Source organism: Panthera uncia, chromosome B4 (genome assembly GCF_023721935.1).
Source record: "Panthera uncia isolate 11264 chromosome B4, Puncia_PCG_1.0, whole genome shotgun sequence".
Lineage (NCBI taxonomy): Eukaryota > Metazoa > Chordata > Mammalia > Carnivora > Felidae > Panthera > Panthera uncia.
Window position 1 is genome coordinate 112,879,424 of NC_064809.1, and position 25,489 is coordinate 112,904,912.

Genomic DNA, 25,489 nt, shown 5'->3' on the forward strand with positions numbered 1-25,489 from the left:
AAAAAAAAAAAAAAAAAAAAAAAAGATTATCCTGATGGCAGCATCCAGCATGAACCGCGTTAACTCAAGCAGCAGCTGTATCAGACTTCCCAATGGTACCCCTCCCAGGGTACACTGTCTTTTGGTATATTTTGTAATGAATGAGTTTATCTCCCAGTTCTTCCCGAGTCCTCTACTTGGCGGCTGTTTCTTCAAATTTCATGTACCTCCCACCTCTCCCAGCACCACAATGGCGCTCCACTTGCTCTGGTCCCCATCCCCCGATGGAACCATGGCTGGGTCCTCTTCCGAAAATGGGCCATGCAGGAAAGGCCGAGCTTGTCTTCATTGCCCCACCTGTCATGCCCCATCCTGCACACGAAGTATATAGGGTAAGGCTTTGCTAATCAGCAGGTGTGTTACCTAGAAGGTATCTGTAGTTCCCCTTGATTATTTGTGTAAATCTAATACTTGCCCACACTCTTCTATATGTTTCTTCCGTATGGACCAGGGGAAGACCTCCAGGCAGCCCCTGGTAGCAGCTTTCAGGTTTGCAGCTGCTGGTAAGAGAGCATTCCTCAACGTGGCCTAATAACACCACTCTGTGGCCAGCCCCACTGTCAGACTTTCTAAAAGGGTGGGGGAGAGGGAAATTTTTTTTTAATGTTTATTTATTTTCGAGAGAGAGGGAGAGCATGAGCACGAGCAGGGAGGGGCAGAGAAACGGAAAGGGGGGCAGGTGCAGAGGATCCGAAGCGGGCTCCATGCTGTCAGCGGAGAGCCCACGGCGGGGCTTGAACTCACAAACCACGAGGTCACAACCTGAGCTGAAGTCGAACACTCAACCGACCGAGCCGCCCATAGGCCCCCCAGAAGGGACTTTTGAACACAGGACAGAAAAATCAGACTGCTAAATATATTTGTCCCCAGCACCCCAGAGCAACAAACAAAAAAAGAGTTAAATGATTTGCCTATGGCCACCTCCAGTCCCTTGCATTCCTCCCCTGTCTTGAGGTCTGCCTCCCCTCTCTCCTCCTAGAGACATTCCTCCCTCGAGCCTCCCCGGCCAATTTGTAATTCTAAATGGCCATAGACTGTCACTGCCCAGAAAGTTGACTGGGGCAACCCATGGAGTACGGTAGCCCATAACCCCACGTTTGTGAAGTCTCAGTCCCCGCTGCCCCCGTCTGCATCTGAGAGGCGGGCAGTGTGCAGTGGAGACGGCCGCGAGGGCTGTTCGCAGAGGAGCCGGTGGGACTGCGCCCACTGACCCTCCCGCAGGAAGCGAGCCCCCACCCCAGCCCCGGGGTCGGAAGACAGAGTCTGCAGGGAGCGTGCAGGGGGAGCGTGCTCCTGCACTGGATGCTGATGCTGTGCCTCACATTCCACGCCGTGCTCCATTCAGTCCTCCTGCCACCCTGGGAAGTAAGTGCGAGTGCAGTGTGCCCGGGAGGGACAAGCAAACCACCTGAGCTTGTGTATTCACTTCCTACTGCTGCCGTGACAAATGGTCACAACCCGGGTGGCTTGGAACCGTTCTGACAGCTCTGGAGGTCAGAAGTCTGCTCTGGGTTTCCTGGGGCTCACACCGATGTGTGGAAGGGCTGTGTTCCCCCTGGAGGCTGTAGGGAGGAGCCTTTTCCTTGTCTTTCCTGGCTCCCGGAGGCAGCCTTCCTTCCTGCCTTGGCTCCTGGCTGCGTCTTCAAAGTAGCATCTTCACATCTCTCTGGCTCTGTTTCCCTCGTCACGTCCCTTTCTCTCACCCTGACCCTCCTGCCTTCTCTTGATCCCCTTGTGATTACTTTGGGCCCACACAGGTAATCCAAGATAATTCCCCCCCTCTTGAGATCCCTAATCCCATCTGCAAAGCCCTTTTAGCTGTGTGAGGGGACATTTTCACATGTCCCAGAGACTGAGCCATGGGTATCTTTGGGGGCTGTTACTCTGCCTGCTGCAGGTTGTACAAGCTGGTACCCTCACCTCCCACTGTAGGGAAAGGGAAGAGGAATGAGGAAGAGACATTACCCCCTGTGGCTGTGGGAGGAGAGGGAAGAGCCTGGTCCAAATGGACCCTTCATGGATGACTGGCTATGCCCAACAAGGACCATGGGAGCCAACCTGACATGTAGAAACCCTTCCACCTTAAAAGTGTAAGCGTCCGTGCTTTCATTTAATGGGTATTTATTGAGCACCTAGTATGTGTCAGGTACTGTTCTAAGCACTAGGATTCTCCAGCAGTGAACGACAGCGCCCTAAACCTTTGCCCTCGGAGAGGTCCTTCTAACAGGGTGTTCGATTCCTGCTGCCTTACCCAATGACCACACGATCAGCGGCCTAAAACAACAGAAACTTCTCTCTCACCGTTCTGGAGGCTAGAAATCCAAAATGGAGGTGTCCACAGAGCCATGTTCCCTCTGAAGGCCCTAGGGGAAAGTGGTCCCTCTCCTCTCCCAGCTGCCGGGGGCTTCTGGTGTTTCAGGGCCTGTGGCAGCAGAAATGCAATCCCCGCCTCTCACTTATGTGGGTTTTTCCTCTTTGTGTGTCCAAATCTCCCTCTCCTTTCTCTTCGAGACAGCGGTCACTGGATTCCTGAAACCCGGGAGGATTTACTCTTGAGATCCTTTAATTACGTCTGCACAGACCCTATTCCCAAATAAGGTCACCTCCTGCGGTTCTGGGTGGACCTGAATTTTGAGGGAATGTTGTTCAACTCCCTGCATGAGGGAAGAGGGACAGTGTAAAAATAAATAAGGAACTAGCATGTCAGATGGTGAGCAATGTTATGAAGACAAATCCAGCAGAGGACAGGGGAGGGAAGCACTGGCTTGGGGCGGAACAAGTTGCAGTCTGAACGGGACGGAGCGGCTCCAGAAGCCCTCACCGAGACGGAGGGTCTCAGCCAAGACCTGAGGAGCCCATTCAGCTTTGGAGATGTTCCCCCCCACCCCCCATCAGGGGTTACGGCCACACCTAGCTGAGTGGCCAGGAAGACAGTTTGAGACCGAAGTTTGTTGTAATTCTTGATTCGTTCCTCCTTTCCTTCCGATCCGGGATGTGTCACTGTGCAGTGACACTCCTTTATGGTCCAGTGCGGCTCTAATGACAGCGGTAAGGATAATGATGGCATTTGGGGGTGGCCCTTCCTTCTTGTGTGAGGACCCCATTGTGCCGACTAATTGTGTAGGAGCACGTAGGACAAAGGGGAATATGTGCTTCGGATCTCGGGGCGTCACTGAATTCCCCTGGCAGACGCCCAGCCCAGGCATCTGGGTTATGGAGGATGCTGAAAGGGATCGGGGGGCCCTTCCAGTGGTGCAGAACCCCCACCCCCGCCGGGTTCTTCATCAGCTTTGTCAACTGGGAGGAGCTGTGCGCAGATCCTACTTCTTTCAAAGCAGAAGGTGGAGAGGGGATGAAGTCATTAAGGGGCGCAGCTCTTGCTACCCCGACAGTTGACAGAGGTCAACGCAGGGAGAGCGTTCACCTGACTCGGAAGCCGGTTTTGCTTGGAAAGGGCTGGCCGCTGAGGTCGTCAGAGCTCAGCCTCCAAACCGTTACCCGCACCGTCTCTTTAATTGATGTTCTCTGTCTTGGAACAAGTACCATTAAGGAACGCCCCTTTTAGTAAATACATGTTTTAATGGAAGAGATTTTTTTTTTTTTTTTGGAAATGACCTTATCTCAGGCAGCAGGCACTTTCATAAGTATGTATTGATTGGCTTTTAAACATTCCTCAAATGTTTTCACTTGTCTTTGTGACCTAGTACATGTCCTGTTCCCAGCAACTCCTCCACCTTCAGACACACCGTTCCGATCTTCGCTGGAAGCCTTCCAGGCCATCTTTCACGTTTTTGCTTTTGTAACGTTCTGTAAAGCTTGGGCGCTTATGTTCTGCTGCACAGAGAAGGGAGCATGGCATTCGGTATTGGCCTCAGGGAGATGGGGTTGTTAGCGTTGCCACCTGCTTACTGGCGGGGACATTGAAGCCCAGAGAGGGAAAGGAATGTGCCCCCAGCTGCACCGGGAATGTGTGGACAAGTAGCTTTGAACCCAGAGCTCCTTGACTCAAGAGGCATCCGTCGGTTTCCTATTTTTACTTCCACGTTACATATTTTAAAAATACCTCCTTAAATTCTTCAGCTCATGGTTTGCGCTTGGGAATAAAAACACCAACTTTAGTACGCTCATCACCTACAAAAGAACCACATGGGGTGAAGGCTACAAATCCCTTTTGTGTGAGTGTTTCAGGCTGCAAATGTGTTTTATGTGCGCTAAACAGCTCCAAGTTTCAAGACAAAGGCTGGTTTTCCACCATGCCAGTTAACAGGCCAGCCCAGCGAACAAAAATCAATGAAACACCTTATGCTGGTATCATGGAGACATAGTCAAGAATTTTAGTCACTTGAAAACTGAATTCTTAATCCAACTCAGCCAGTGCTTGTTGAATACCAGCTGTGGGTCAGGCTCTGGACTAGGCCCTTGGGGGAAACAGAGATGAATGAGGTTCTGCCCCCAGAGAAGCTCACGGTTAGGGCGGGCTGCGCACACTGACCAAAAGCCATCCGTCCACTGTGGAAAGTGCTCACAGCCGGGGCTCATGGCATGGAGAGACCCCAAGGAGCCCCTTCGTATTGGGGGGAAGGAGCATTGTGATTAAGAATCTTCCAAGAAGCCTTGAACTTTGTCTGCCTCCTTACGTAGGAAAGGTGTGCTGAGTGTTGACCTGCTGTATGTGGGCAATGCCAGCGGGCAGTCTGGGTAGCTTTACTGCCCCGGTCCCTTCTGTTTGTTTACCTTATGTCCTCCAAATTTTTGCCTACAGTCTGTTTCATTTGCCCAAGTGATAAATATACCAACAGCTACTAATATTTGCCGAGGCATTGTTGTAATAACTCCATGAGGTAGATAGAACCTGTTATCATCTGTGTATCTGCAGATGGACAGCCTGAGACACAGAGGGCCCGTCACTTGCCCGAGGTCACTGGCTTGTAATTGGCAGAATCACTCTCCCCTTTGATTACTAGCCGGTCTGGTGTTTAATCAGTTCCTTGCAGAGACCAAGGTCTGTGTGAACTCAGGGTCCTGGCATGTGCTGTTCCTTGTGCCTGGAATGCTGTTCCCATCCTTCCTGATATGGCTGGATGGTTTTCATCCTCGAACTCCGAGCTGAAATGCCATCTTTCTTGACCGGTCAATCTAAAGTAGTTCCTCTGTGCTCCTTTTTTTGGTTTCTGCAGAAGACTTACCTGAATTTTAAATTATTTTAAATTAGGGTTTGCTTATCTGGTTTATGTCTGTGTGCCCCACTGGAACATAAGCTCGTTAACAGGGGTACTTTACCCGGCTTACGCAGTGATGTGTTTGCAGCACCTACTGTGGTGTTTGGTGTCTGGGGGGCCCTCAGTAAATATTTGTGGTGTGGATGCGAAATATGGTACTAGACCGAGGCGCCAAGGTGAATGAGCTGGGCCTTTCCCTCGGTGACCTACAGTCTGGTGGGAGAGAGAGGCAATCAGCCACCAATGCTATGTGCTGTATATACCTGGAGCCTGTGTAAGGTGCCACAGGAACACAGAGGAAGGAGCGACTGCTCTGCCTAGAGGTTGGGCAAGCAATCATGGGGAAAGTCCCATTGAACTAGCCTTGAACAAGGAACATAATTGCACCAAGTATATTCTAGGCCAAAGGGCACTCTGGACCATGGGAACAGCATATGATAGGAAGAGGCAGGCATGTTAGCACCGCATGTGTTAATCAAACAGACAGACTCACCAATCCACAGTTGCCTAGGGATGAGTTTGGAGAGGAACGCAGGGGCTAGATGCTAGGGTCAGGTTATAGACTTGGACATGGAAACATGTGTTCTAGGCTCCTCGTCATAAAAGACACATAGGTGGAGGAGTTTAATGTAAGCAAAAGGGCGCCATTGAAAGTTTTTAAGTAGGAAGTACTATGATCACTCTGTGTTTGAGAATAACCTAGATGCCCATGTAGAGGCTGGCTGGAGGCACTGGAGGTGGGAAGGCAGGAACCCAGGTGAGAGGTGATGGATGAGGGTGGAACGTGGGCGATAGCCTAGACGGATGCTGAGAAGTAATAGGTCATGATCAACCGAGTATGAGAGTTGAGAAAAAAAGCCAAGAAAGGCCCAGGGTTTTCTATTTTTTCCACTATTTGATTTACTGCTCATTAACCAAGATTGGGCAGTATTTCCTGGCGTGCATACTAGAACTTCTAAAAAGCTGGAAGATCATTCATTCCTGCCTTGGAAAGTTACAAAGTACACCAGCATATTCAAGGCTCTGAGAAGTCCTGCAGCAGAGAAATTAGTTTAAAAAAATTTTTTTTGACCAGTGTCTCCCAAACCTCGTAACCATAGAACCCTACTTCAACACGAACACCCAAAACAACCCAAAGAACACATTTTGAAAAATGCCAAGAAGTGAATAAAACCTGTATTTTCCTATATGGCCCTGCTCTGGGAGAACCTGTTTAGTTTTATCTTGGCACTTACGATGTTGCTATCCTGGGAAGCCTTTGGAATCCCTGAGGAATTTGGCACAGGAGTAAGAGGACTGCTGAGACCCATACTGCACCACCTGACCTCTCTGCACGGCAGTTTCCTCATGCTTGACGTGGAGCAGATAATACCTACTTCCTGAGGTGGTTGTCAGGATCAATGAGTTGATTTCCAGAAAGCCCTCAGAGCAGTGCCTGGCCCTGCTCTGGCGGGAAGGGCTCAGTGTTAGCTTTTGTAGGAGGCCATATAGGCTCATAGATGAGACCATGGACATGGGAAGCTACACTGCCTGGTTTTTGTATCTCAGCCCCTCCACTTGCTAACTCTGTGACCTTGGGAAAGCAATATGGTGCCTTCTGAACCTCAGTTTCCCCCATCTGTAAAGCAGGGACAATTCTGTTCTTCATAGGTTTGTTACGAAGAAACAATGAATCAAATCATGTGAAAGAACGTGGCCTGGAATATTAGATGTTTTCATTTTTTTTTTAAATCTTCTAAATTGTCTCTGTTATTAGCATAATTTTATCATGTAGGTTGCCTTTCAGCTCCAGTGATGAAGATCCAATTTTTCAGCTTCCCCGGCAAGTTATTTTGATCTTGCATTTGACATTCCCTTTTCCTGACTCTGGAGGCCTTGAATTCGGAGTGTAGTTTTGCCACAGTGATCTCCTACTCTCTTCTATTCAGTCGAGTTTGGTTTCTTCATCTCGCGGACTGACAGTGTCCATAAAAGCCCCCCAACCCTGGGGACCACCTGGGTCCTCCTCTGTGCCTTTCCTAAAAATGCAGACATCTGTTTCAAATCACTTAGCAGAAGACCTTGGGATGCTCTCCTGGCAAAACCTTCCCCCCATGTGGACACAGCCTTCCGTTCCCTGAGAGGCTGGATTTGTTTCCTTGTTAAAAGTTTTCTGATATCATATCAGTATAGAATCTTTGGAATAGGTCACACCAACCCCACATTCCAGCCAATGACCTGATACTTAGTTATCAGTTTCCTTCAGGGACTGTCTGCTCTTGGCGAACAATTAGATTAGGGGATGCTGATGAAATCCGAGTGGCAGGAAGTAGAAGTTACGTTTCTGAGTTCAGAGTTTCTATTTCAAGGTTGAGTAAGTGGGCTCTTTGAGGACTGAGGCAGGGAGGATGCCTGCTCCCCCGCACCACCCCTTCTGGAACCTGCCGAGCGCCTTAGGGGTCTGACTGTGAAATTGAAGATCCACTTGATTCCTCTGAGGGCTACAGGTGGAAGGACAGGGTCTTAGGCTGTCTCGGGAGGAAGGGCCATGGCACTGTGTTGCCGATTTTGACCTTAGGAGTGGACGCCAGGGGCCCGGCAGGGACATCAGGTGTAGTAGGATTTTTCTTAGGGGCGGGCAGAAGTCCTCCAGGGCTCACATGCTTTTTGCCAACTTTCCTATTAGTGGCTTCAGTTTTATATCACCCGGAGTGAGTGTGATCATGGTGAGGTCTCTGAAGCGATGGGTTATTTTACATTTCGATACGAGATTTTTTTTTTTTTTTATCAGAAGGAGGAGGCACAAATTGGAGCAAAAGGATCACCCTAGGAAGGGGCTTGCTGGCAGTCAGCCCCATCTGAGCCCTGGGGACTCGCTGGCTTGAGGCCAGGACACTGGGCCAGGACACTGCGGGTCACAAGAAAAAGTTCCCTCCTAAATTCTATTAGGAGTTTGGAGAATTTTTGCACAGTAATAAGCTCTGGGTTGCTCTTTGGGCTTCGCAAAAGGGAAAAGTCAACTCAAAGACCATTAAATATTCCAGCATGTTGCTGACCTAGTTGGATAGTCGTACCTCAAAAAGTAGGTGAGGCAAGGCTCCCTCATTGTCCCAGGCTGTCAACTACAAATGACAGAAGAGCTCACTTAGATGCCACATTTCACTTTTATACTAGTCTTTCAGTGCTTACATGTTTGTAACTTAGATTTTAAAACTCGTATTTACAAACACTCCTGTAACTTCAGTGAGACTGAGTTGTGTGATTGAAGCTCTCTGTTTATGATAGCGTTTGTTATACCACTTAATTCAGGACACACATAAAAGGAGCTTTCAATATATTTTTATATTATTTTACGTGTTTTTACCTGCAGTCGTGTATGTGACTTTATCTTGGTAACTGAGATGTCATGCTAAGGACCAATAAACTCTCACTGACCAAGAGAAAAAAGAGAGAGAGAGAGAGATTCTGGCCTAATAGAGTCAGATTCCAGGGTCCCCCAGCCCAGCCCAGCCCAGGGGCCTTTCACCTGCCTGGAAACTTCAGCTCCTTTTCAGAGGTAGGTCTCCCTATGCATTCTGTTGGCATGAAAACAATTTAATAATTTAAATCATACCCATTAAAAAAAAAAACAGAAATGCTGTATAAATATAATACTGTAGTAATAAATGTAAAAGTCGATCCAGCTGGGCACTGTTCCCAGACTACCAGCTGAGCAGAAACACAAGTAAAGTAGAAGAAAAACTGCTATATAATGCAAATGGCTGCAATCTCATTGTTTCCGGCTACACTTTATTGCAAATATATAGCATCGAAGGTTACATTACGGATAAATAGGTTTTGTGGGCTAACCTGGAGACCTAATCACTGTTTATAACATTATTTCTACGGGGAGGGGAAATGTGCATTCCACATGACAAACAGATGGGTAGCGAGCCGATTTGGGGGGCAAGGTAGATTTGTAAAATGGGGGCCTCCTGGGATTTTAACCTGTAGATGGATGTTTTGTATTCAGGGCTAGTGACAGATGCAAATCAGAGGAGTCGCAGAATCCCCCCCCCCTTCCCCACCCAGTCCTTGATGTCCTCTCAACCTAGAGACTCTGTCTGACCTTCTTTAATCTTTGATCCTGGGGGGCTCGTCCTGACCTGGCACAGCCCCAGCCCCCAACCACTGTTGAGGCCCCAGGAAGCCAGGGGGATCTCTGAATATCTTTACCCTTTCACACCTTACTAAGTGGTTGTCAGGATTCCTAGGAGGCCGTGCAACAGAGTGGCCAAGTGGGTGGCTCTGGAGGCAGACTCGTGTCGCTTGTGGCTGTATGATGTTGGCATGTTTTTGCACTTCTCTGAGCCTCTGTGTCACCCCTGTAGAATGAGGTGGCTGTGAGGACGAAGGGGGAGTACTGCTTGTAGCACTCGGTCCAGGGCCTGGTCAGAGCAGTGCTCCCTCCTTGCAGGTGCCTGGGGTAGTTATTCTGGGATATTTGGGTTTAGAAAGATTTCCAGGAGTTCAGAAAGCAAACCCATACTATGAAAATACTTTCTGAATTCCAAACAGCAAACTTAGAAACAAGTATCTGGAACCTTTCTGTTCAAGATTTGAAGCCTAGGGGCGCCTGGGTGGCTCAGTCAGTTAAGCGTCAGACTCTTGATTTCGGCTCAAGTTGTGATCTCGTAGTTCGAGCCCCATGTTGGGCTCTGTCTGCACTGTTAGCCCAGAGCCTGGGATTCTCTCTTTCCTTGTTTCTCTGCCCTTCCTACGCACTTGCTCTTTCTCTCTCAAATAAATAAATAAACATAAAAAAAAAAAAAAAGAGTGGAGGCCTGGATAGGTTTTGAGCATACTTTATAATGAGTTGGGGGTGGGGGAGGGGTGGCCCATGTACTCATAGAGTTGAGTGAGCATTATCAAACTCTTATTATTTTGAATAGGTTAAGCTTTACAGCAGATTTCATAGCAAACTAATAAGAACGGGCCTTTTTAACTATTCTTTTTCCCTAAAGGATTTCCACATACAGTGTTTTTCACCTAAGGAAAAAAAATTTTTTTAATTAACTTTCTGGTTTGGCTTTTGCTTTGTTTTGTTTCTACAGACAGTCTTTTCTTTGCATTTGAGCAGCTTCTATTCCCTGATTGGCAAATAGGCTAGTGTCTGCATAGTGGCCTTATCGTGTGGGCATGAGATGTAGCTAGAAATAAGGACGAGAAAAAGAAAATAGTGATTGGGAATCTTAGGACTTTTGGGTGGACCCTCCCCCGTAGAGGGAGGGGCAGCAGCAATAACACAGAGTAAGGGAAGCAAATACATCGCTTGCCCGTTTCTCCAGAATGTGCTCATTGTAATCCGAATCCAATTTGCCTCTGATCTGTGGCCTGAAGAAATTGAAATGAAGCCACTTATGAGATCAGCCTACCTGAGAGCACCTCGTGAGGGTCAGCCTCACCAAGAGTTGTGCCCCACCACGAGATTTTAATTTCATCTGGGCAAAGGCTTACGTGTCTACGCGCCTGACCGTTGCTTTGGTGATACACAGGAGTAAGAATGACAGCTTTCAAAAGGGATAATTTCAAAACACCTGGTTTTGTTTCACTAAAACGTGGGGGCCCCAGGATCTGCTCCCCCTCCTTAAGAAATTCGAATGCGTGGGTAATGTGCTGTCATGAAGATTTTATCATCTGCAATATTGGAGAAGTAATAAGATACTGTTGTTGGTTGACCATCTGGTTGTGAATTCTTAGTGTCACGGTTTGCTGTCTTATTTTTTTATTTTATATATTTATTTATTTTTACTGTTAAGCAAGAAACGGGAGCTTCGAAATTTCAGAGGTGTCTTAAAAATAAGAAATTCATGTTGAGTTGCTTAACATGGTTGGATTTTGTTCCTACCTTACACAAAATAGGAAGGAAGAGGTTCATTATATATTTTTTTCTTTTTTTCTTTTTTTTCCCGAAAGATAAACCGATCAGCTTCCAAAAGATAAAACCTCAACTCTTAATTTTCTCCCTCCCTGGCCCCGGACTTGAACTTTTAGCTTACATTAAAAATAATCTGTTTATGGTAAGTAGGAGTCAGACCTAAATTGTAAGAGAACTTGAGAAAGAAAAATCACCAGAAAGAACCTATAGAGATTTCATATTTCATCCACCCATTCAAAAATATTTATTGAAGCCCAGTATTTGCATATCATGCTGACAGACACTGAGGGATTTGCTGAAGAAACATTAAAAACGTTCTCCCTTCCTTTGAGGAGCTTAGAGCTGACATGGGGAGAAATGACACCGGCATATGAAACAGTTAAGTCGTAATTCAACACAACATATGATTAAATACCAAAATGTGTGGCTCCGACAAGAAACGCTATAGGAGTTCAGCAAAGGGAGTGATAACTCAGTGGCACCACTGTGTTGTGCCTACAAATTGGCAAATCGCAGCACTATTTGTATGAAATATTTTACACTTGTTTTTTTGGCAGCCTTGGGCCTTGACTTCCAGGCAGCATTAAGAGCCTACGACAATATTTGTACTCCGGTCTCTCTAGAACTGGCTTTTTGTTTTTGTTTTTGTTTTTGTTGTTCTTAGAGACAGAGGAAGCGCCTAATACAAACTGGAGTGCCCCTGAGAGGCACGTAGCTTTTGGCAGTCCTAATCTCTCTCAAATACAAAATAGAGAAACCAGCCTCATCATTCTGTTTTTCAGTCCAGCCATACTTGTCCCTCTGTGGCAAACGCCCCGTGACACCGACAGGCCGTTGAATTTGAACTTAATGTCCGTGACGGACGAGCTAGCCATCAAGGGTCGGATAAATTTATAGCTGAGGAGAACCGCTGTTGAAAATCCCCACGGTCAGGGTGTTGGAGAAGGAACTGCCACGGATGTAGGGGAGCTTGGACACCGATGGGCTCTTAGCAAACAGGGTTCCCCAATGCTTGCTCAAAGCATTGTGCTTGAGGATGATGTTTAATGAAACTCGCTGGCTTCCTGTTCTATTTTTGTCATATTCAAATTAGCGCAGAGCTCAAAGACGAAACCGTGGGGCCTAAATTCTTACGAATTAAAAAAGGAGAGAAGAGGAAGAAGGAGAATTGAAATGCTTGTGAAGTCACATACCTTTTGGGGGACCACACCCCACTGCACTCCGGTCCTTTCAGGGACTCCCCACAGATGAATGTGGTTATCATTTGGTTGCTTTTCGATCTCATGATTCATGAATTTTCCATTTCTTTTCAAACTTACTGACACTGGTTCTCCCCTGTCCCTTCATTTTAACCTGAGGCCTTGGGGAGGCTTAGATAACAGAGATGTCTTAGTCTTGCCTGGATGGTATTCAGTGGAATGTTTGTGGAATTCAGCACCTTCGAGACTAACATGACACTTGGTGTTCATTCTTTTCGTCTGGTTGGCGGCCCTTCTGGTGAGATAGGAGTTCCCAAGTTAGCATGACCTAGAGTGACTGAGACATCGAGCGAAGGACCGGTCTCACCCCTCAGCTCTTGGTCATGTATATCAAAGGAGTTGGCCCTGGCTACAGCTTAAGATTTATCTGGGGCATCCTGTGAGCTGACAGACTTGAGACAATGGCCCTGGAAAGTGTTGCACCCATATCTTTTGATATAATTGGGTTTCTGTCTAAATAAATGTCATGTAGCAGATGGTTATGGAATGGCTTATCACATTCTTGGGAGGACTCTGCCCTTGAAATATTTATATTTAATTATCATACAACAAAGCACAAGCTAGCTTTATTATTTTTGTAATAAAAATTTGCACGGTAGGTTGATATTCTGGGAACAAATCACAAACCTAAAATTTATATGATCTGTAAACCCCTTCTTGGGCTGTGCTTTGCAAGGTTTTTCTGGAAGGGAGCTCTTTAATTTTAGAATCCGCGAGAGGATATGCTTTGGATGTATTTGGCGATGTCATCGTGAGAGGTGCCTCGGGAGTCTAAGTTCAACGTGTTGTCTACATTTCAATGTGTTGTTCCCTGCTCATAGACATGATGGAAAACCGCTCTGCTGTTGGCCTGTTGCTTTTCATGGTTTTAGCATCATGTTCCTATTCTCACTCGAAATCGATAGTCCTCTCCACAAAGCCTGGCGTTCTGCACTGAAACCAAGTATGAGAAACTTTGAACTAATGCATGTGTGGGGTTGCTGTTTTGTTGCCTTTTGCTTCTTCTGATAGGTGTGCCTTCAAAGAAGATTGTGTACCTTTAGACAACTATGAAAACTGGCTGGATATTTCATCCGGAGCTAAAAAGTGCCCTCAAATTAACCTATTTCGAAGCAGTGAAGATAAGGTAAGAGGAAAGACTCTCATTTGTCTCTGTTGTCTCACTTTGTACAACTAATGCTCGCTTCCTTCTGTGTGTGAAATACCTACTAGTGTTAAGTAAGCCGAAGTAAGGGAGCCCATTCGTTTCGTTAACTAATACTGAGTGCCCAGTAGATACCATACACACTGCAAGGTGCTAGGGAAATAGCGGAGAACAAGACATAGCGTGAGCCTGCCCTCATGGAGTTTGTCAGCTTGCAGAGCTGAAGATGACCCTCATTAGCTGAATTTCAAGAAAAGATGGACTAACATTGTAGTAGAAAAATATACTGATTGAAACAAAAAGAAGAAGAAAAAAGTTCCAGTTCATGGTCAACAAGATTCCTTAAATGTGGCTTAAGTGTAGAATTTTGTTTTATGGTCCTTTTCCTAATTTGCTCAGGCTCCTCCTGATAACTAGCTTATGTGCATGGCTATATGAGTGGTATTGGTCGAGAGGGCAAGAAACCAATATGGGCAGGGAAAATTGCAAGTGGGGTCCCCTGGAAAGCCAGTGGGCTCTTGTTATGGCCATACTGCCATGGGCAGCTCTTCAGCCCTGTCACCGGATGAGAGAAAGGAAGCAATGAGGGGCATATTCAAGCATTTTCTGATTCACAGCCATCCATACCCTATGGGAAAATGGAATTCCTGCCTTGTAATCTCAGTGGTGCTATAAGGAGACATTTTCTCCCTAATTATAGTTCTTGTATTATGAATAATTGTACAGGATCCCCATCAGCAGTCAGTTGACCTGTCTGTTGAGCTCACTCTGTTTTATTTGAATGCCACATTAACAAGGAAATGGGCCACTTTCTCTTTTCCTGTGCACTTTGCCATTTCAAATAGCAAGAACCATACCACTTAAGATGATTTAACATTTAATAAAGGAGAGCCGGAGCATTTAATGAGTGATAAATAATAAAAGAATAAAGCTTTCAAGTCATAACTGATCAGAACTCACAGATTTAAAGGTATTTGGCTGTTGTCACTTTCTGTTGTCTTCCAGCAGGTGGGTGGGGGGCAGTGAAAAAAGAACTTGGAAAGCCTTCATCCAAACCTCCACCAGCCCTGAGTCAGAGTGAAAAAACTGTGTGAAAAAGATGCTTAGGCATCTCAGCATAGGTGTGGTCAAATTTTTATTTCTCTTAGCAGTCTGGAAAATAGCTAACTTGGGTGCTGATAGAGAATGATAAAAAATACATATGTATGCCATGATCTTTGAATATACCCAGGACTCTGATAAATGGCTAAGATCACCCAAGATTTGGGGCGCCTGGGTGGCTCTGTCAGTTAAGTGTCCGACTCTTGATTTTGGCTCAGGTCATGATCTCACGGGTGTGAGATCGAGCCCTATGTTGGGCTCCACCCTGTAGCACAGAGCCTGCTTGGGACTCTGTCTTTCCCTCTCTCTCTCTCTACCCCTACCCCGTTCACACAAGCACACTCTCTGTCTCTCTCAAAATAAATACACATTTAAAAAAAAAAGGATTACCCAAGATTTTTTTTTTATCATTTTGAAAATTTTAAGGGTGATACTTCAGCTAAATGTAGTAAGGGAAAGCAACTTGTTCATTAAATAAAAAATGCTGCTTGCATAATTTGCTTACCTATCTTTGGGTTCCCTGGTATAACTTAATCGCCATTTCTACCTAGTTTGGAACATCACAAAAAATGTTTACCACCCAAACATCCACTAGTGCTTTCTTCTCTACCCTGAGTCCCACTATGGTTTACCCAAATCCCTGTAGAGCCTTCCCACACAACCATTACCTCGCTCTCCAGCTACCATCACTCTCAAGGTAAAGGAGATAAGAATTTAGTAATCTGAGTAAAGTTCGTCTTTGAAACCAACTTTGGACTGATTATTTTAATAACGTTGATAAGATGTGTGATGCCATCTCTTAGTCCTATTATTTCAAAATATGTCCTATCGTCACGGTCATCTGTGACTTACATGAAAGTCCCAGACCTTTGTTAATTTAAATAATACCCCGATCCTTATCTACAGAGACGTCAGTCCATAGCTCAAGTCAAAGAGTGTTTGCTAGCTGCCCATCATATGCCTTTGTAACATTCTACTAACGTTCTGAGTACAGAAAGACCCCGATATAATGCAGAGCCCCTGCTTCCAAGAAGCATCATCTCTTTCCACAAAACAATTAGAAGACTGTATATCCTCATCCTCATTACAGAATCGGCATTAACAAGAAATAATTGGAGCAATTCCAGTTGGCTTGGAGGGATTTCGTGAGGTTTTGTTGAGCAAAAACAGCAAGATGCAGAAAAGTATGTGTAGCATGATCTTGTATTGATCACAAACTCAATATATGCTATTGATGTATATAGCATATATGATATGCTATTGATATAGCATAATCTATATATGTTTATGTCTCTATGTGATTATTTGAGCATGGAGAAAAATACAAAAGAATTCTTACTAGGTCGTGAACATGGGCTCTCCTGATGGCATGACAGATGATGTGGTGGAGAGGGAAGGCCAAGACAAGTAGGGGGGAAAAAATGAAATTCTCACATACACAAACACAAGCACGTATGACATCCCATTTTTGCATTATGTAAAACTATTTGCATACCTATAAAGGGATTTTAACATTCAGTAAAAACAGCTTGTACTAATAAAAACAGAAAATATATAGACATGCAAGCATTTCCCACCAGCAGCAGGATTCCTAAAGGAGAGACACTGGAAACATTCTTTTACAAAGCAGAACGAAAACAAGGAGTTCCACTGTCACTGGTAAAACCAGCATCCTGTGCAAAGTTGCGTCTAGTGCAGCAATACAAGAAACAAGTAATAGAAATAACTATGGGACCGCAGCAGATAAAAAATATCACCATGTGCTCATCTTCCGTGGTTGTGTAGCTTTGAAACCTAAACAGAGTAGCTTTTAAAATGATTCAAACGAAAGTAAAATAAAAGTACCAAATGTTCGATAAACATTCAACTATCGATAACTTTACTGTACATGAGGTAAAAGAGTTAGTGTCCATTAATAAAAGATCTCATTCATTAAAAACAACCAAAATACTCAGCCATCAACTGAAAGAGTGAGGTATATACCCTGTATTTTAAAATCACTTTTACTAGGAGATACACGTTAAAGACAACTACCAAAAAATAGCAATTTGGGCTATGCAACAGCTTGCCTCAATTTCTTTTTTTTTTAATGTTTTTTTTTTTATTCAGTTTGAGAGAGAGAGAGTGTGTATGCTCGTGAGTGGGGGAGAGAGAGAGGGAAAGAGAGAGGATCCCAAGCAGGCTCCACGCTGTCAGCACAGAGCCTGATGTGGGGCTCAGTCCCATGAACCAGGAGATCATGAGCTGAAATCAAGAGTCAGGCACTTAACCAACTGAGCCACCCAGGTACCCCCCTAAGCAATTCTTTCTAATAATAATTAGATAGTGGGACAGTGGTCTATCAAGGCTATTGATAACTCATGATTAACTTCATCAATTAAAAACATAAGCATAAATAAAACAAAAACACAAAGCATTCTCTTGGAAGATACGACAAGCATCCTGAATATATCCAGACACATACTATGTTGCTGGGCAGGAAGTTATCATAAACGTCATTTCTTCCTCAACCTAGTTTCTAGATTTCATGTAATCCCAGTGAAGATTTGAATAGACTTTTTCTTAAAAGTAATATAAAAGTCAACTGAAATAATATGAACTGGTCAAGAATATCCAAAATGTATTTTGAAAACACAGAAATTTATTTAAGCTAGACCATTTCCATATGATTATAAACATATATATAGCAATAATAACTCAACCCATGATTCTGTTTAAAAGTAGGAATACAGGGGCACCTGGGTGGTTCAGTTGGTTGAGTGTCCGACTCTTGATTTCAGCTTAGGTCATGATCCCAGGGTCATGGGATCAAGACCCATGTTGGGCTCTGTGCTGAGCGTGGATCCTGCTTGAGATTCTCCCTCCCTCCCTCTCTCTTTCTCTATCTCTCCCCGCCCCCCCCCGCCCCCCTCGCCCCTTCCCCCTGCTCTTGTGCGCTCTCTCTAATTAAAAAAAAAAAAAATCTTTAAAAAAAAAAGGACTGGAGATCCTAGGAATAGACAAGAAAGCTCAGAAATAAATGTAAAAATTGTAAAGATCAGGTATCATAAAATAAGAGGAAATAAAAGAACTTTTCCCAAAAGGCACTAAAATAATAGACTTCAAATATGGAAACATAATTCACATTTTACGTTAAATACAAAAGTAAAATTTAAACTAAGAAATCCACATAAAAAGCCAAAACAAAAAAACCCAGAAAGTAGAATGGAGTACCCGATAATTGGAAATAAAATTTTCTTAGCTCTGAAGCAATGTAGTATGTAATAACAAAAGAAAAATATTCATATACTTGACATTTAAAAAAAATCTATACAATAAAAAAGATAACTAATGCACACACTTCAGGAAAACATTTGCAATAGGCAAAATATTAATTGTAAGATATTAAAGCTAAGAGAAGTTAAAAAAAAAAAACAAACTCCAAGACACCAAAAAAGTAGGCAGAAAGAAGCATACATTCTCACAAGAGGAGGTTTAGGGAGTTAGGCATAGTTAAGGAAATATGTTCAACTTCACTAGTTATCAAATAAATACAAATTAAAATGATAAGATATGCTAACACCTAGTGTTGGCCATGCCAATTAGCACAGCCTTTTTGGAGAGCAATTTGCTGTGATGTTTCCAAAGGCATAAGTATATTCATTCTGCTTGAAGCACAAATTCCAGTCTTCAAATTCTGAAGAAGTAACTTGAAAGAAGGAAAACCAAAAGAATGCAGAGGCCATTGCGGTAGCTTTTGTAGACTGAGAAACCTGGAAAGAACCGATCTCTTTGGCAGTAAGGGGAGTGACCTAAATAAAATAAGGTTTGTTGCTAGAATGCAGTGAGCTCTCTGGCCCCATGGACGTTACTAGCTAATTGACATTCAAACTTTCTGTCTCATCTGACTCTTTGTGTCTTCCTTCCCTCTTTATCCAGCTTTTCTGGAGAAGGAGCTGTCCGCCTGGTAAGGATTCCCAAGTTGGCTTTATTAAGCCAAGGCATCAGCTATTTCTCTGTACTTGCCTGGAACCCGCACTCACACAAAAATACCTTCACCTCCCTGACTATCCTCTTCTTTCACTACATTTGAAAAAACTTGCTATTTTCAAGATCAACTCCAACCTGGCTTCTGTCCCAATATTCCCCTGAGACTGTTCCTGCTGGGGTCACCAGTGAACTGCTTGTAGCCATTTGGTAGATGCTGTAAGTCCTCATCTTACTTGGCCTGTTGGCTGCGTTCTTGAAATGCCCACTTCCATTGCCCTCCCCCGCCCCCCCACTACACACACACGGCATACCCTATCCATGCTCTCTTCCTTCTCTCTGACCATGCCTCAGCCTCCCTTGCTGGCTTCTTCTCTCCCTAACTCTAAATACTGGAGTTCAGACCCCATTTGGGTTGTTCCTGTCTTTAGCTCTATACATTGTCTGTAGATAATTTTATCCATTCCCATGGCTTTATATATCATCTCTATGTTCTTGTCTCCTTTATCTTTAGCCCAGATTGCTCCTCTGAGCTTCAGGCCCATATCTAACTTGACACACCTCTTCATCATTATACAAGTGTCTTGAACTAAACACATCCAAAATTGAAAGCTTACACTTTCCACCCAAAGTCTGCCCCTGCCTCTGTGTGTTCCATTTCAGTACAGGGTACTTGCCTCCATTTTTCTAACCAAAATCCTCCCTATCCACATGCTCTAATTCCAGTCCCGCCCCACGCGACTTCTAAAGGATATCTTGAATCGGTCATTGGTTTCCATCTCCACTGTACCATCTGGGTCCAGGCTTCTATCGTCTGTTGATGATCTCTTCATACCCTGTGGCCCTCTGTTTTCTGAAATGTCACAGTTCTGCTAGACTATAAGCTCTTTGAGGGCAGGGACTATAGCTGTTGGGTTCACTAAAGTATTCAACACCACATGCAACATTCAGCACGTGTTAAGAGCTTGATAAATATGGAATAAATAAAGGCGATGATTACTGTTACCTAAAAACTACATGAGAACTGGAAGGAAATGTGAAATTTTAAATCTGGTGAGAAACTGATTTCAAAAAAATTTCTGATTCTGTTGTAGTGTTTGAGCAATTAAATGATTTTAAGGCCTATATGTATACAGGATAGTAGGTGATGTGACCATATGCTAAGATGTGTGAGCGGATATAAATGCTGGGCTGAAGAAGGCACCATGAATAAGAGCTCAGCCATTTGCTACAGGTGAGCTAGTGGGAGTGGATTGGGGTTCGTCCCCGTGCTCAGGTCTGCTAGAGGTAGTTGGACTTTAGTTCAGTTGAAGCTGGTTCATAAGAACTTGCCTTCTCCAGCAAGACTATATGGCTGAGAAACAATGTTTTGAAAATAGCAAGATGGCAGTGACCCCAGGACTAAAACAGACGTAGCAAGCTTATTTGAAGACAAGACAGCAGAGTTTGAGCTGACCGTACGGAAAGTCTGGGTGAAGGTCAGAAGTATAACAGAAGATGGACATCTCCCAGGCTGTCCAGAAGCGTAGCTTTTCATGGTAGGCAGTAGGGTTTCCAATTCCTCTGCTCCCATCTTCCTAATGCTTAGCTAGCTCACCTTTCCACCAGATCCCTTTCCTGCACCTGACGCAAAAGGGGTCCACCATTGGCCTATTCCTTTAATTTCCTTTTTTTTTCTGACCTTCGTTTTCTTTTTTTTTTAACTGAAATATAATCACATATGACATCGTGTAAGTTTAAGGTGTACAACAGGTTGGTTTGATACATTGATGTATTGCCATATAATTACCACCATAACATTAACACCTCTATCACATCGTGTAGGTTTTTCTTTCTTGTGGTGGGATGATTTTCCTGTTTCAACATGAGAACTGGCTGCCTTGTTTCTTTAGATAATTCATTTGGGAAAAAGTTGCTTTAGGGGAAATTTCAAGATTTTCTTTTTGTGTCCATTTGTGTGCACACACACACTGCCTCCCGCCCCAAAACATTAATCATATGTTTGATCACGAATAAAACCTTAGTGTTAAAAGTAGATTTCGGGGGTGCCTGGGTGGCTCAGTCGGTTGAGCGTCCGACTTCAGCCCAGGTCATGATCTCGCGTTCCGTGAGTTCGAGCTCCGCGTCCGGCTCTGTGCTGACAGCTCGGAGCCCGGAGCCTGTTTCAGATTCTGTCTCCCTCTCTCTCTGACCCTCCCGCGTTCATGCTCTGTCTCTCTCTGTCTCAAAAATAAATAAACATTAAAAAAAATTTTTTTTAAATAAAATAAAAGTAGATTTCGTAGATCACCTTCTTTAACTATAGTAACATTACCAGGAAGAAATAAAGAAATGAAAAATGTAACTTAGTCCCTGGGAAATCAAGATATTCTCTTAAGTAAACCCTGGACCAAACAGAAGCAAATTAAAAAAACAAAAGATCATGTGTTTGGATGGGACTACTTAATACCACAAATACATAAGACCTCCCGAAATTGATGCATATAGTTAGTACAATTCCAGTTAAACTCATAATCTCCTCACCCCATTTGAATAAAATAATCTTAAAGTTTCTGTGGAAGAATAATGTCTAGGAGATGCTAAGGAAATTGGGAAATTAAAGCTAAATAAGTAAAGGTTTGCCTTTTCTGATGTTAAATATATTTAAAGTCACAGTAGTAAAAGCTTGACATTGTAATAGAAGTAAATCAATAGATAGTTGAAACAGAGCAGAATTCAGAAATAGATTCCAGACATAGGGTAATTTAATATATGACAAAAGTGGTATTTCAGTTCAGTGGGAAAAGGAGGGTATTTTTTAAAGTAAATGGTTATGACATAGCTGATTAACCATCTGGATGAAAATAAAGTTTGGACCCTTACCTCATACTATATACAAAAATAAATTCCAGATAGATTACATATGTAAGCTTAACAAACAAAACAAAGATGGGGAAACAATTTTATATTTGTCTACAAGCTAAAATTTGAGAATAACTTTATAACCAAGACAAAAACACTGCTTTGATTACATAAAAACAGGTCATGTGGGGTAAAAGATACCACACATACAAGTTGCAAGACAAACAGTAGATTAGGAGAAAACATGTGTCAGAAATAAGACAGATAAGGATTAATATCTTATACTATACAGAGAGCTCTTAAAAATGATAAAAATAAACACAGAGCCAAAAAGTGGTCCAAGAATATGAATATGTGATTCACTAAAGGGCAAATCAAATAGTCGATAAAACGTCTCTTTCTTTATATCCGCTGAGAGATTCTCTTTCTCTGGCATGTCAGAGGGCGAGTTCACTTGAAGCTCTAGGATGGATGGAGAGGGAGCAAGAACAATGACGTGGTTCCTGAATTATCTTCTTCCCCACACAGACTACAGTGACTGTGGTCGGAAGCCTCCCTCCGAGACGGTCGGAGTGGAAGTGCGTGGTGAAGAACTTGGACACGGGCAGGGAGCTCTGCAAGGGTAGAAGTCCGCCGGGCAGGGTCTGTACCTGCAACATGCCCACCAGAGCAACCTACAAAGGTAAGTGGACTCTGCTCTTTTTTTGTTTGAAAGTGAGGAAGGCAAGAGAACCTCCTGAGTTCAGATTGCCCAGGAAGTAAGTTGAATGTCAGGGGATTTATACATTCCCACCCTTTGGACTCGCTGTCTGCTTACCTCCGGCTCTCCCCTCGGTTTTGCTCACCTCTGCCCTACCTCATCCCATGATTCCAGGATCCCACTCTGACGTGTGACTGGAGAATGACAGAGCAGGGTATGCTGGATAGGAGAGTGGAGAAGCTAGAGACCATTGGACTGACCCTACCCCAAATGGTTCAGATAATTCAGAGATCTGAGAGGCTGGGAATGCCCTTGGTGAGATGAGAAAAGAGAACAACCAATGTTCTATCATCTTAAGATGATTGCATTCATGCAGAAAGGAAGTATTTATTGAATATCTACGGTGCGCCGGGCACTGTGCTAGGTGCCAGGGATACAGTGACCAAACAAGTTAGACGTGGCCCTTACAGTATTTGTAGCCTGTTGGAGTAAAGATAGACAAAGGGCTCATCACAGTGTAGCGTGTAAATGCAGGGGATGTACAGAACCATGGGAAGCACAGGAAAAGGGCACCTAACTGAACCTGGAGGGTCGCTGAGGGGACAAGGAAAGCTTCCTGGAAGATGAGTAGAGTTGAGCCAAAGGAAAGGGGGAGGAGTATTCCAGGCAGAGACCAACTAGTGTGATGGTTAGAAAGAGAGAAAAGGGTTTGTTTGAGGAGCCAAAAGAGGCTCTATATGGTTAGGGCAAATGGGGTAGGGAGAGGTAGAGAGCAGAGTGATAGAAAACGGATACCAGGGTGCCTGGATGGCTCAATTGGTTAAGTGTCCAGCTCTTGATTTTGGCTCCGGTTATGATCTTATGGTTTGGGAGATTGAGCCCCGTGTTGGGCTCTGTGCTCAGAGTGCGGAGCCTGCTTGGGATTCTCTGTCTCCCTCTCTCTCTGCCCCTCCCCTACTTGTGTGCTCGATCTCTTTCTCTCTCTCTCTCTCTCAAAAAAAAAAAAAAAAAAAAAAAAAATTTAAAAAATTAAAAGAAAATGGATAGCAAAGAAGGTTTAGAGTGTCTGGCACAAATTAATCATTTATACTCAATAAATTTTTGTTGAATGGCCAAAGTGGAGGATGGCTGGAGGAGGGAAGGAGAGGGTTCTGAAAAAGCAGACAGAAGAAAAGCTGTTGCAGTGATCCGGGTGAGGGTGACAGTGAGGGCTGGCACAGAGTCAGGCGGGGGTGTAGAGAAATTGGTAGATTCCAGAGATGGTGGGGGGCTAAAGTGGACACACTGAGAATTCATGAATCCCTGCGGGCAAGAAGCACTAGAAGTAAGGTCACAGTATTGGTGCAGGTCTCCTAAAATGGGTGACCATCACAGTGGAGAGGAGAGCTGGTGTCACTCAGTTAATCCCCAACCGCTCCAAAGGGAGTTCAGTGTGCCAGACCAGAGACCCAAGCTTACAAATGTCGGCTCATGGTGCTGGTTTGGGATTGAATTGCTTGGAAAATGATTCCAGTTCTCCACTTTTCTTTGTTTACACTGTGCAGCCTTTGTGATACGCTTCTAGTTAATTTTGCTCGTTAAAATGCAGCTCTTGCTCATGTGTAAAATCTGCTTTCCAAGTATCGGAGATCACCTGGTAAAGCTAAGTTGGTTGCTTTTAGGGCCTCCATCAGTTGCACTCGACCTTTGCCTGCCCTTTTCTTTGAAGGCCTTGCATGTTCTGAGCCGGCAAACAAACTCACTTCCCACCTCTTGCGCTCAGCCGGTCAGTGGTCATTGCCAAACCTCTGTCTCTGCCCTCACCCCTTTCATCAAATCCTATTGCCCTTCTGCTTTGAAACATGGGAGGGAATGTCACCTCCTTCATAACAATCCACGGTATTTCTGGCACCCTCTGAGGTCCCCACAGTCACCCCCATCTTGGTAGCCAGGTGCTGCATGGAACTCAGACCACTCTCACGGGATGTTCCTTGTCCTATCGTTGGGTTTTTTGTTTTTTTTTTTTTTACCTAATTCATTCTATGTCTTCCTGAATAACTGTAAATGCTACCAGAGCAGAGATCAAATATATTAGTTTCCTTCTGATATTTCCCAGTAGTGTTTTGTGCGTAGCTGACACGAAGAAAATTACAACTTTTCCTGGTGTTCATCATTGAACACTGGAACGTATTTTCGCTGGGAGTCTCTCAGGCTTACTGTCCATATGTCCATTCTACTAACATTTACAAGTGGCTGTGCAAATGCTCTTGCTGAGGGGTCATGCCAACCCTCCAAGCCTCCTTGTCTTTACAACAGAGGGTTATCACACTTCACATGTAATCACTTAATGTGAGCAGAATTCGATGTGGCATCCTGGCTTTTAGCATGAATTTTACTGCCGTAGAGAAGTATCTTCCCAGACCTTGGGAATCACACACTAATAAAATTTCAGTAAGGAAAGTAAGGATGCCAACAAACTTAGGCCACTTCTTATTTTATCAAGGAAAGCCTTCATTTTTAAAGTATCGTCCTTGGTCTCCATTAACTCATAAAAGGAAGACGATGTTGTCCCCAAATGGAGGACAGTGAAAACCTCACTGAGCGCTGTGCTTGGGTGCAGTAGGCTTTGACAGGTGCTGTCCAGGCTGCGGCACCCAAACCTGGCTGTCTACCGATCATGTCATGGGGAACATTGCCAACCACAGAGTCCCAGGTGCTCCCCAGGTGTGTTACATCAGAACTTCTAGAAGCGTGGCTCTGGAATCTCTATTTTCATCAATTTCTCAAGTGATTCTGATACACAGCTGGGTTTGGGAACCACCTTGGATAGAATATGTAAGTTAAAGACCTACAGGAAATAGGACGTTTCTCTAATGCTGATTCAGCACGGTTTTTATCTTTCTTGTTTCTCTATCCTTTTGAGGGTGTTCTAGCCAATGAGTACGTTTCCAAAAGCAAATAAGACAACTCTGATGGTTGATCTGGTGACAGTTGACTCCAAGCAGATCATGGATCCCAGCCCATGGGAACCACGCTTAGGGTTTGTTAGGCAAAGGTTGGTAGCGTGGATTTTGCTGAAGGTACAGGATTTGCTCTCTAACGTTTCTGGTTATCGTGTTCTAGGCAGTTCTTGCTTGGTGACTTGTTTGATTCTTATGCTGTGGCCAATTGCAAGCTGAGATAGTGATCCCGGGGAGAGTATGAGATGTAAATGGGCTATAAAATGGCTTTTTCCTAGTGATTATCCGTGGGAAGCTTGGAACACAAGGTGGGCCCGGGTCTGTTTGGAGGCTTGTGCTGTGCGCTTGGGCTGCCTGACGTGAGTGGCCCACGGGAAGGAACCAC

General features: G+C 44.3%; 1 protein-coding gene across 5 annotated transcripts in view; it reads left to right on the forward strand.

Annotated features, from left to right (window-relative positions):
* Positions 1 to 25,489, forward strand: part of PLXNC1 (plexin C1) — a 149,919-nt gene that overhangs the window by 45,990 nt on the left and 78,440 nt on the right. For all 5 annotated transcript variants that reach the window (XM_049627463.1, XM_049627464.1, XM_049627465.1 and 2 more), the window contains 2 exons: positions 13,425 to 13,539; positions 21,994 to 22,147. In XM_049627463.1, coding sequence (XP_049483420.1) covers positions 13,425 to 13,539; positions 21,994 to 22,147 — 269 coding nt within the window. The remainder of the gene's footprint in view (positions 1 to 13,424; positions 13,540 to 21,993; positions 22,148 to 25,489) is intronic.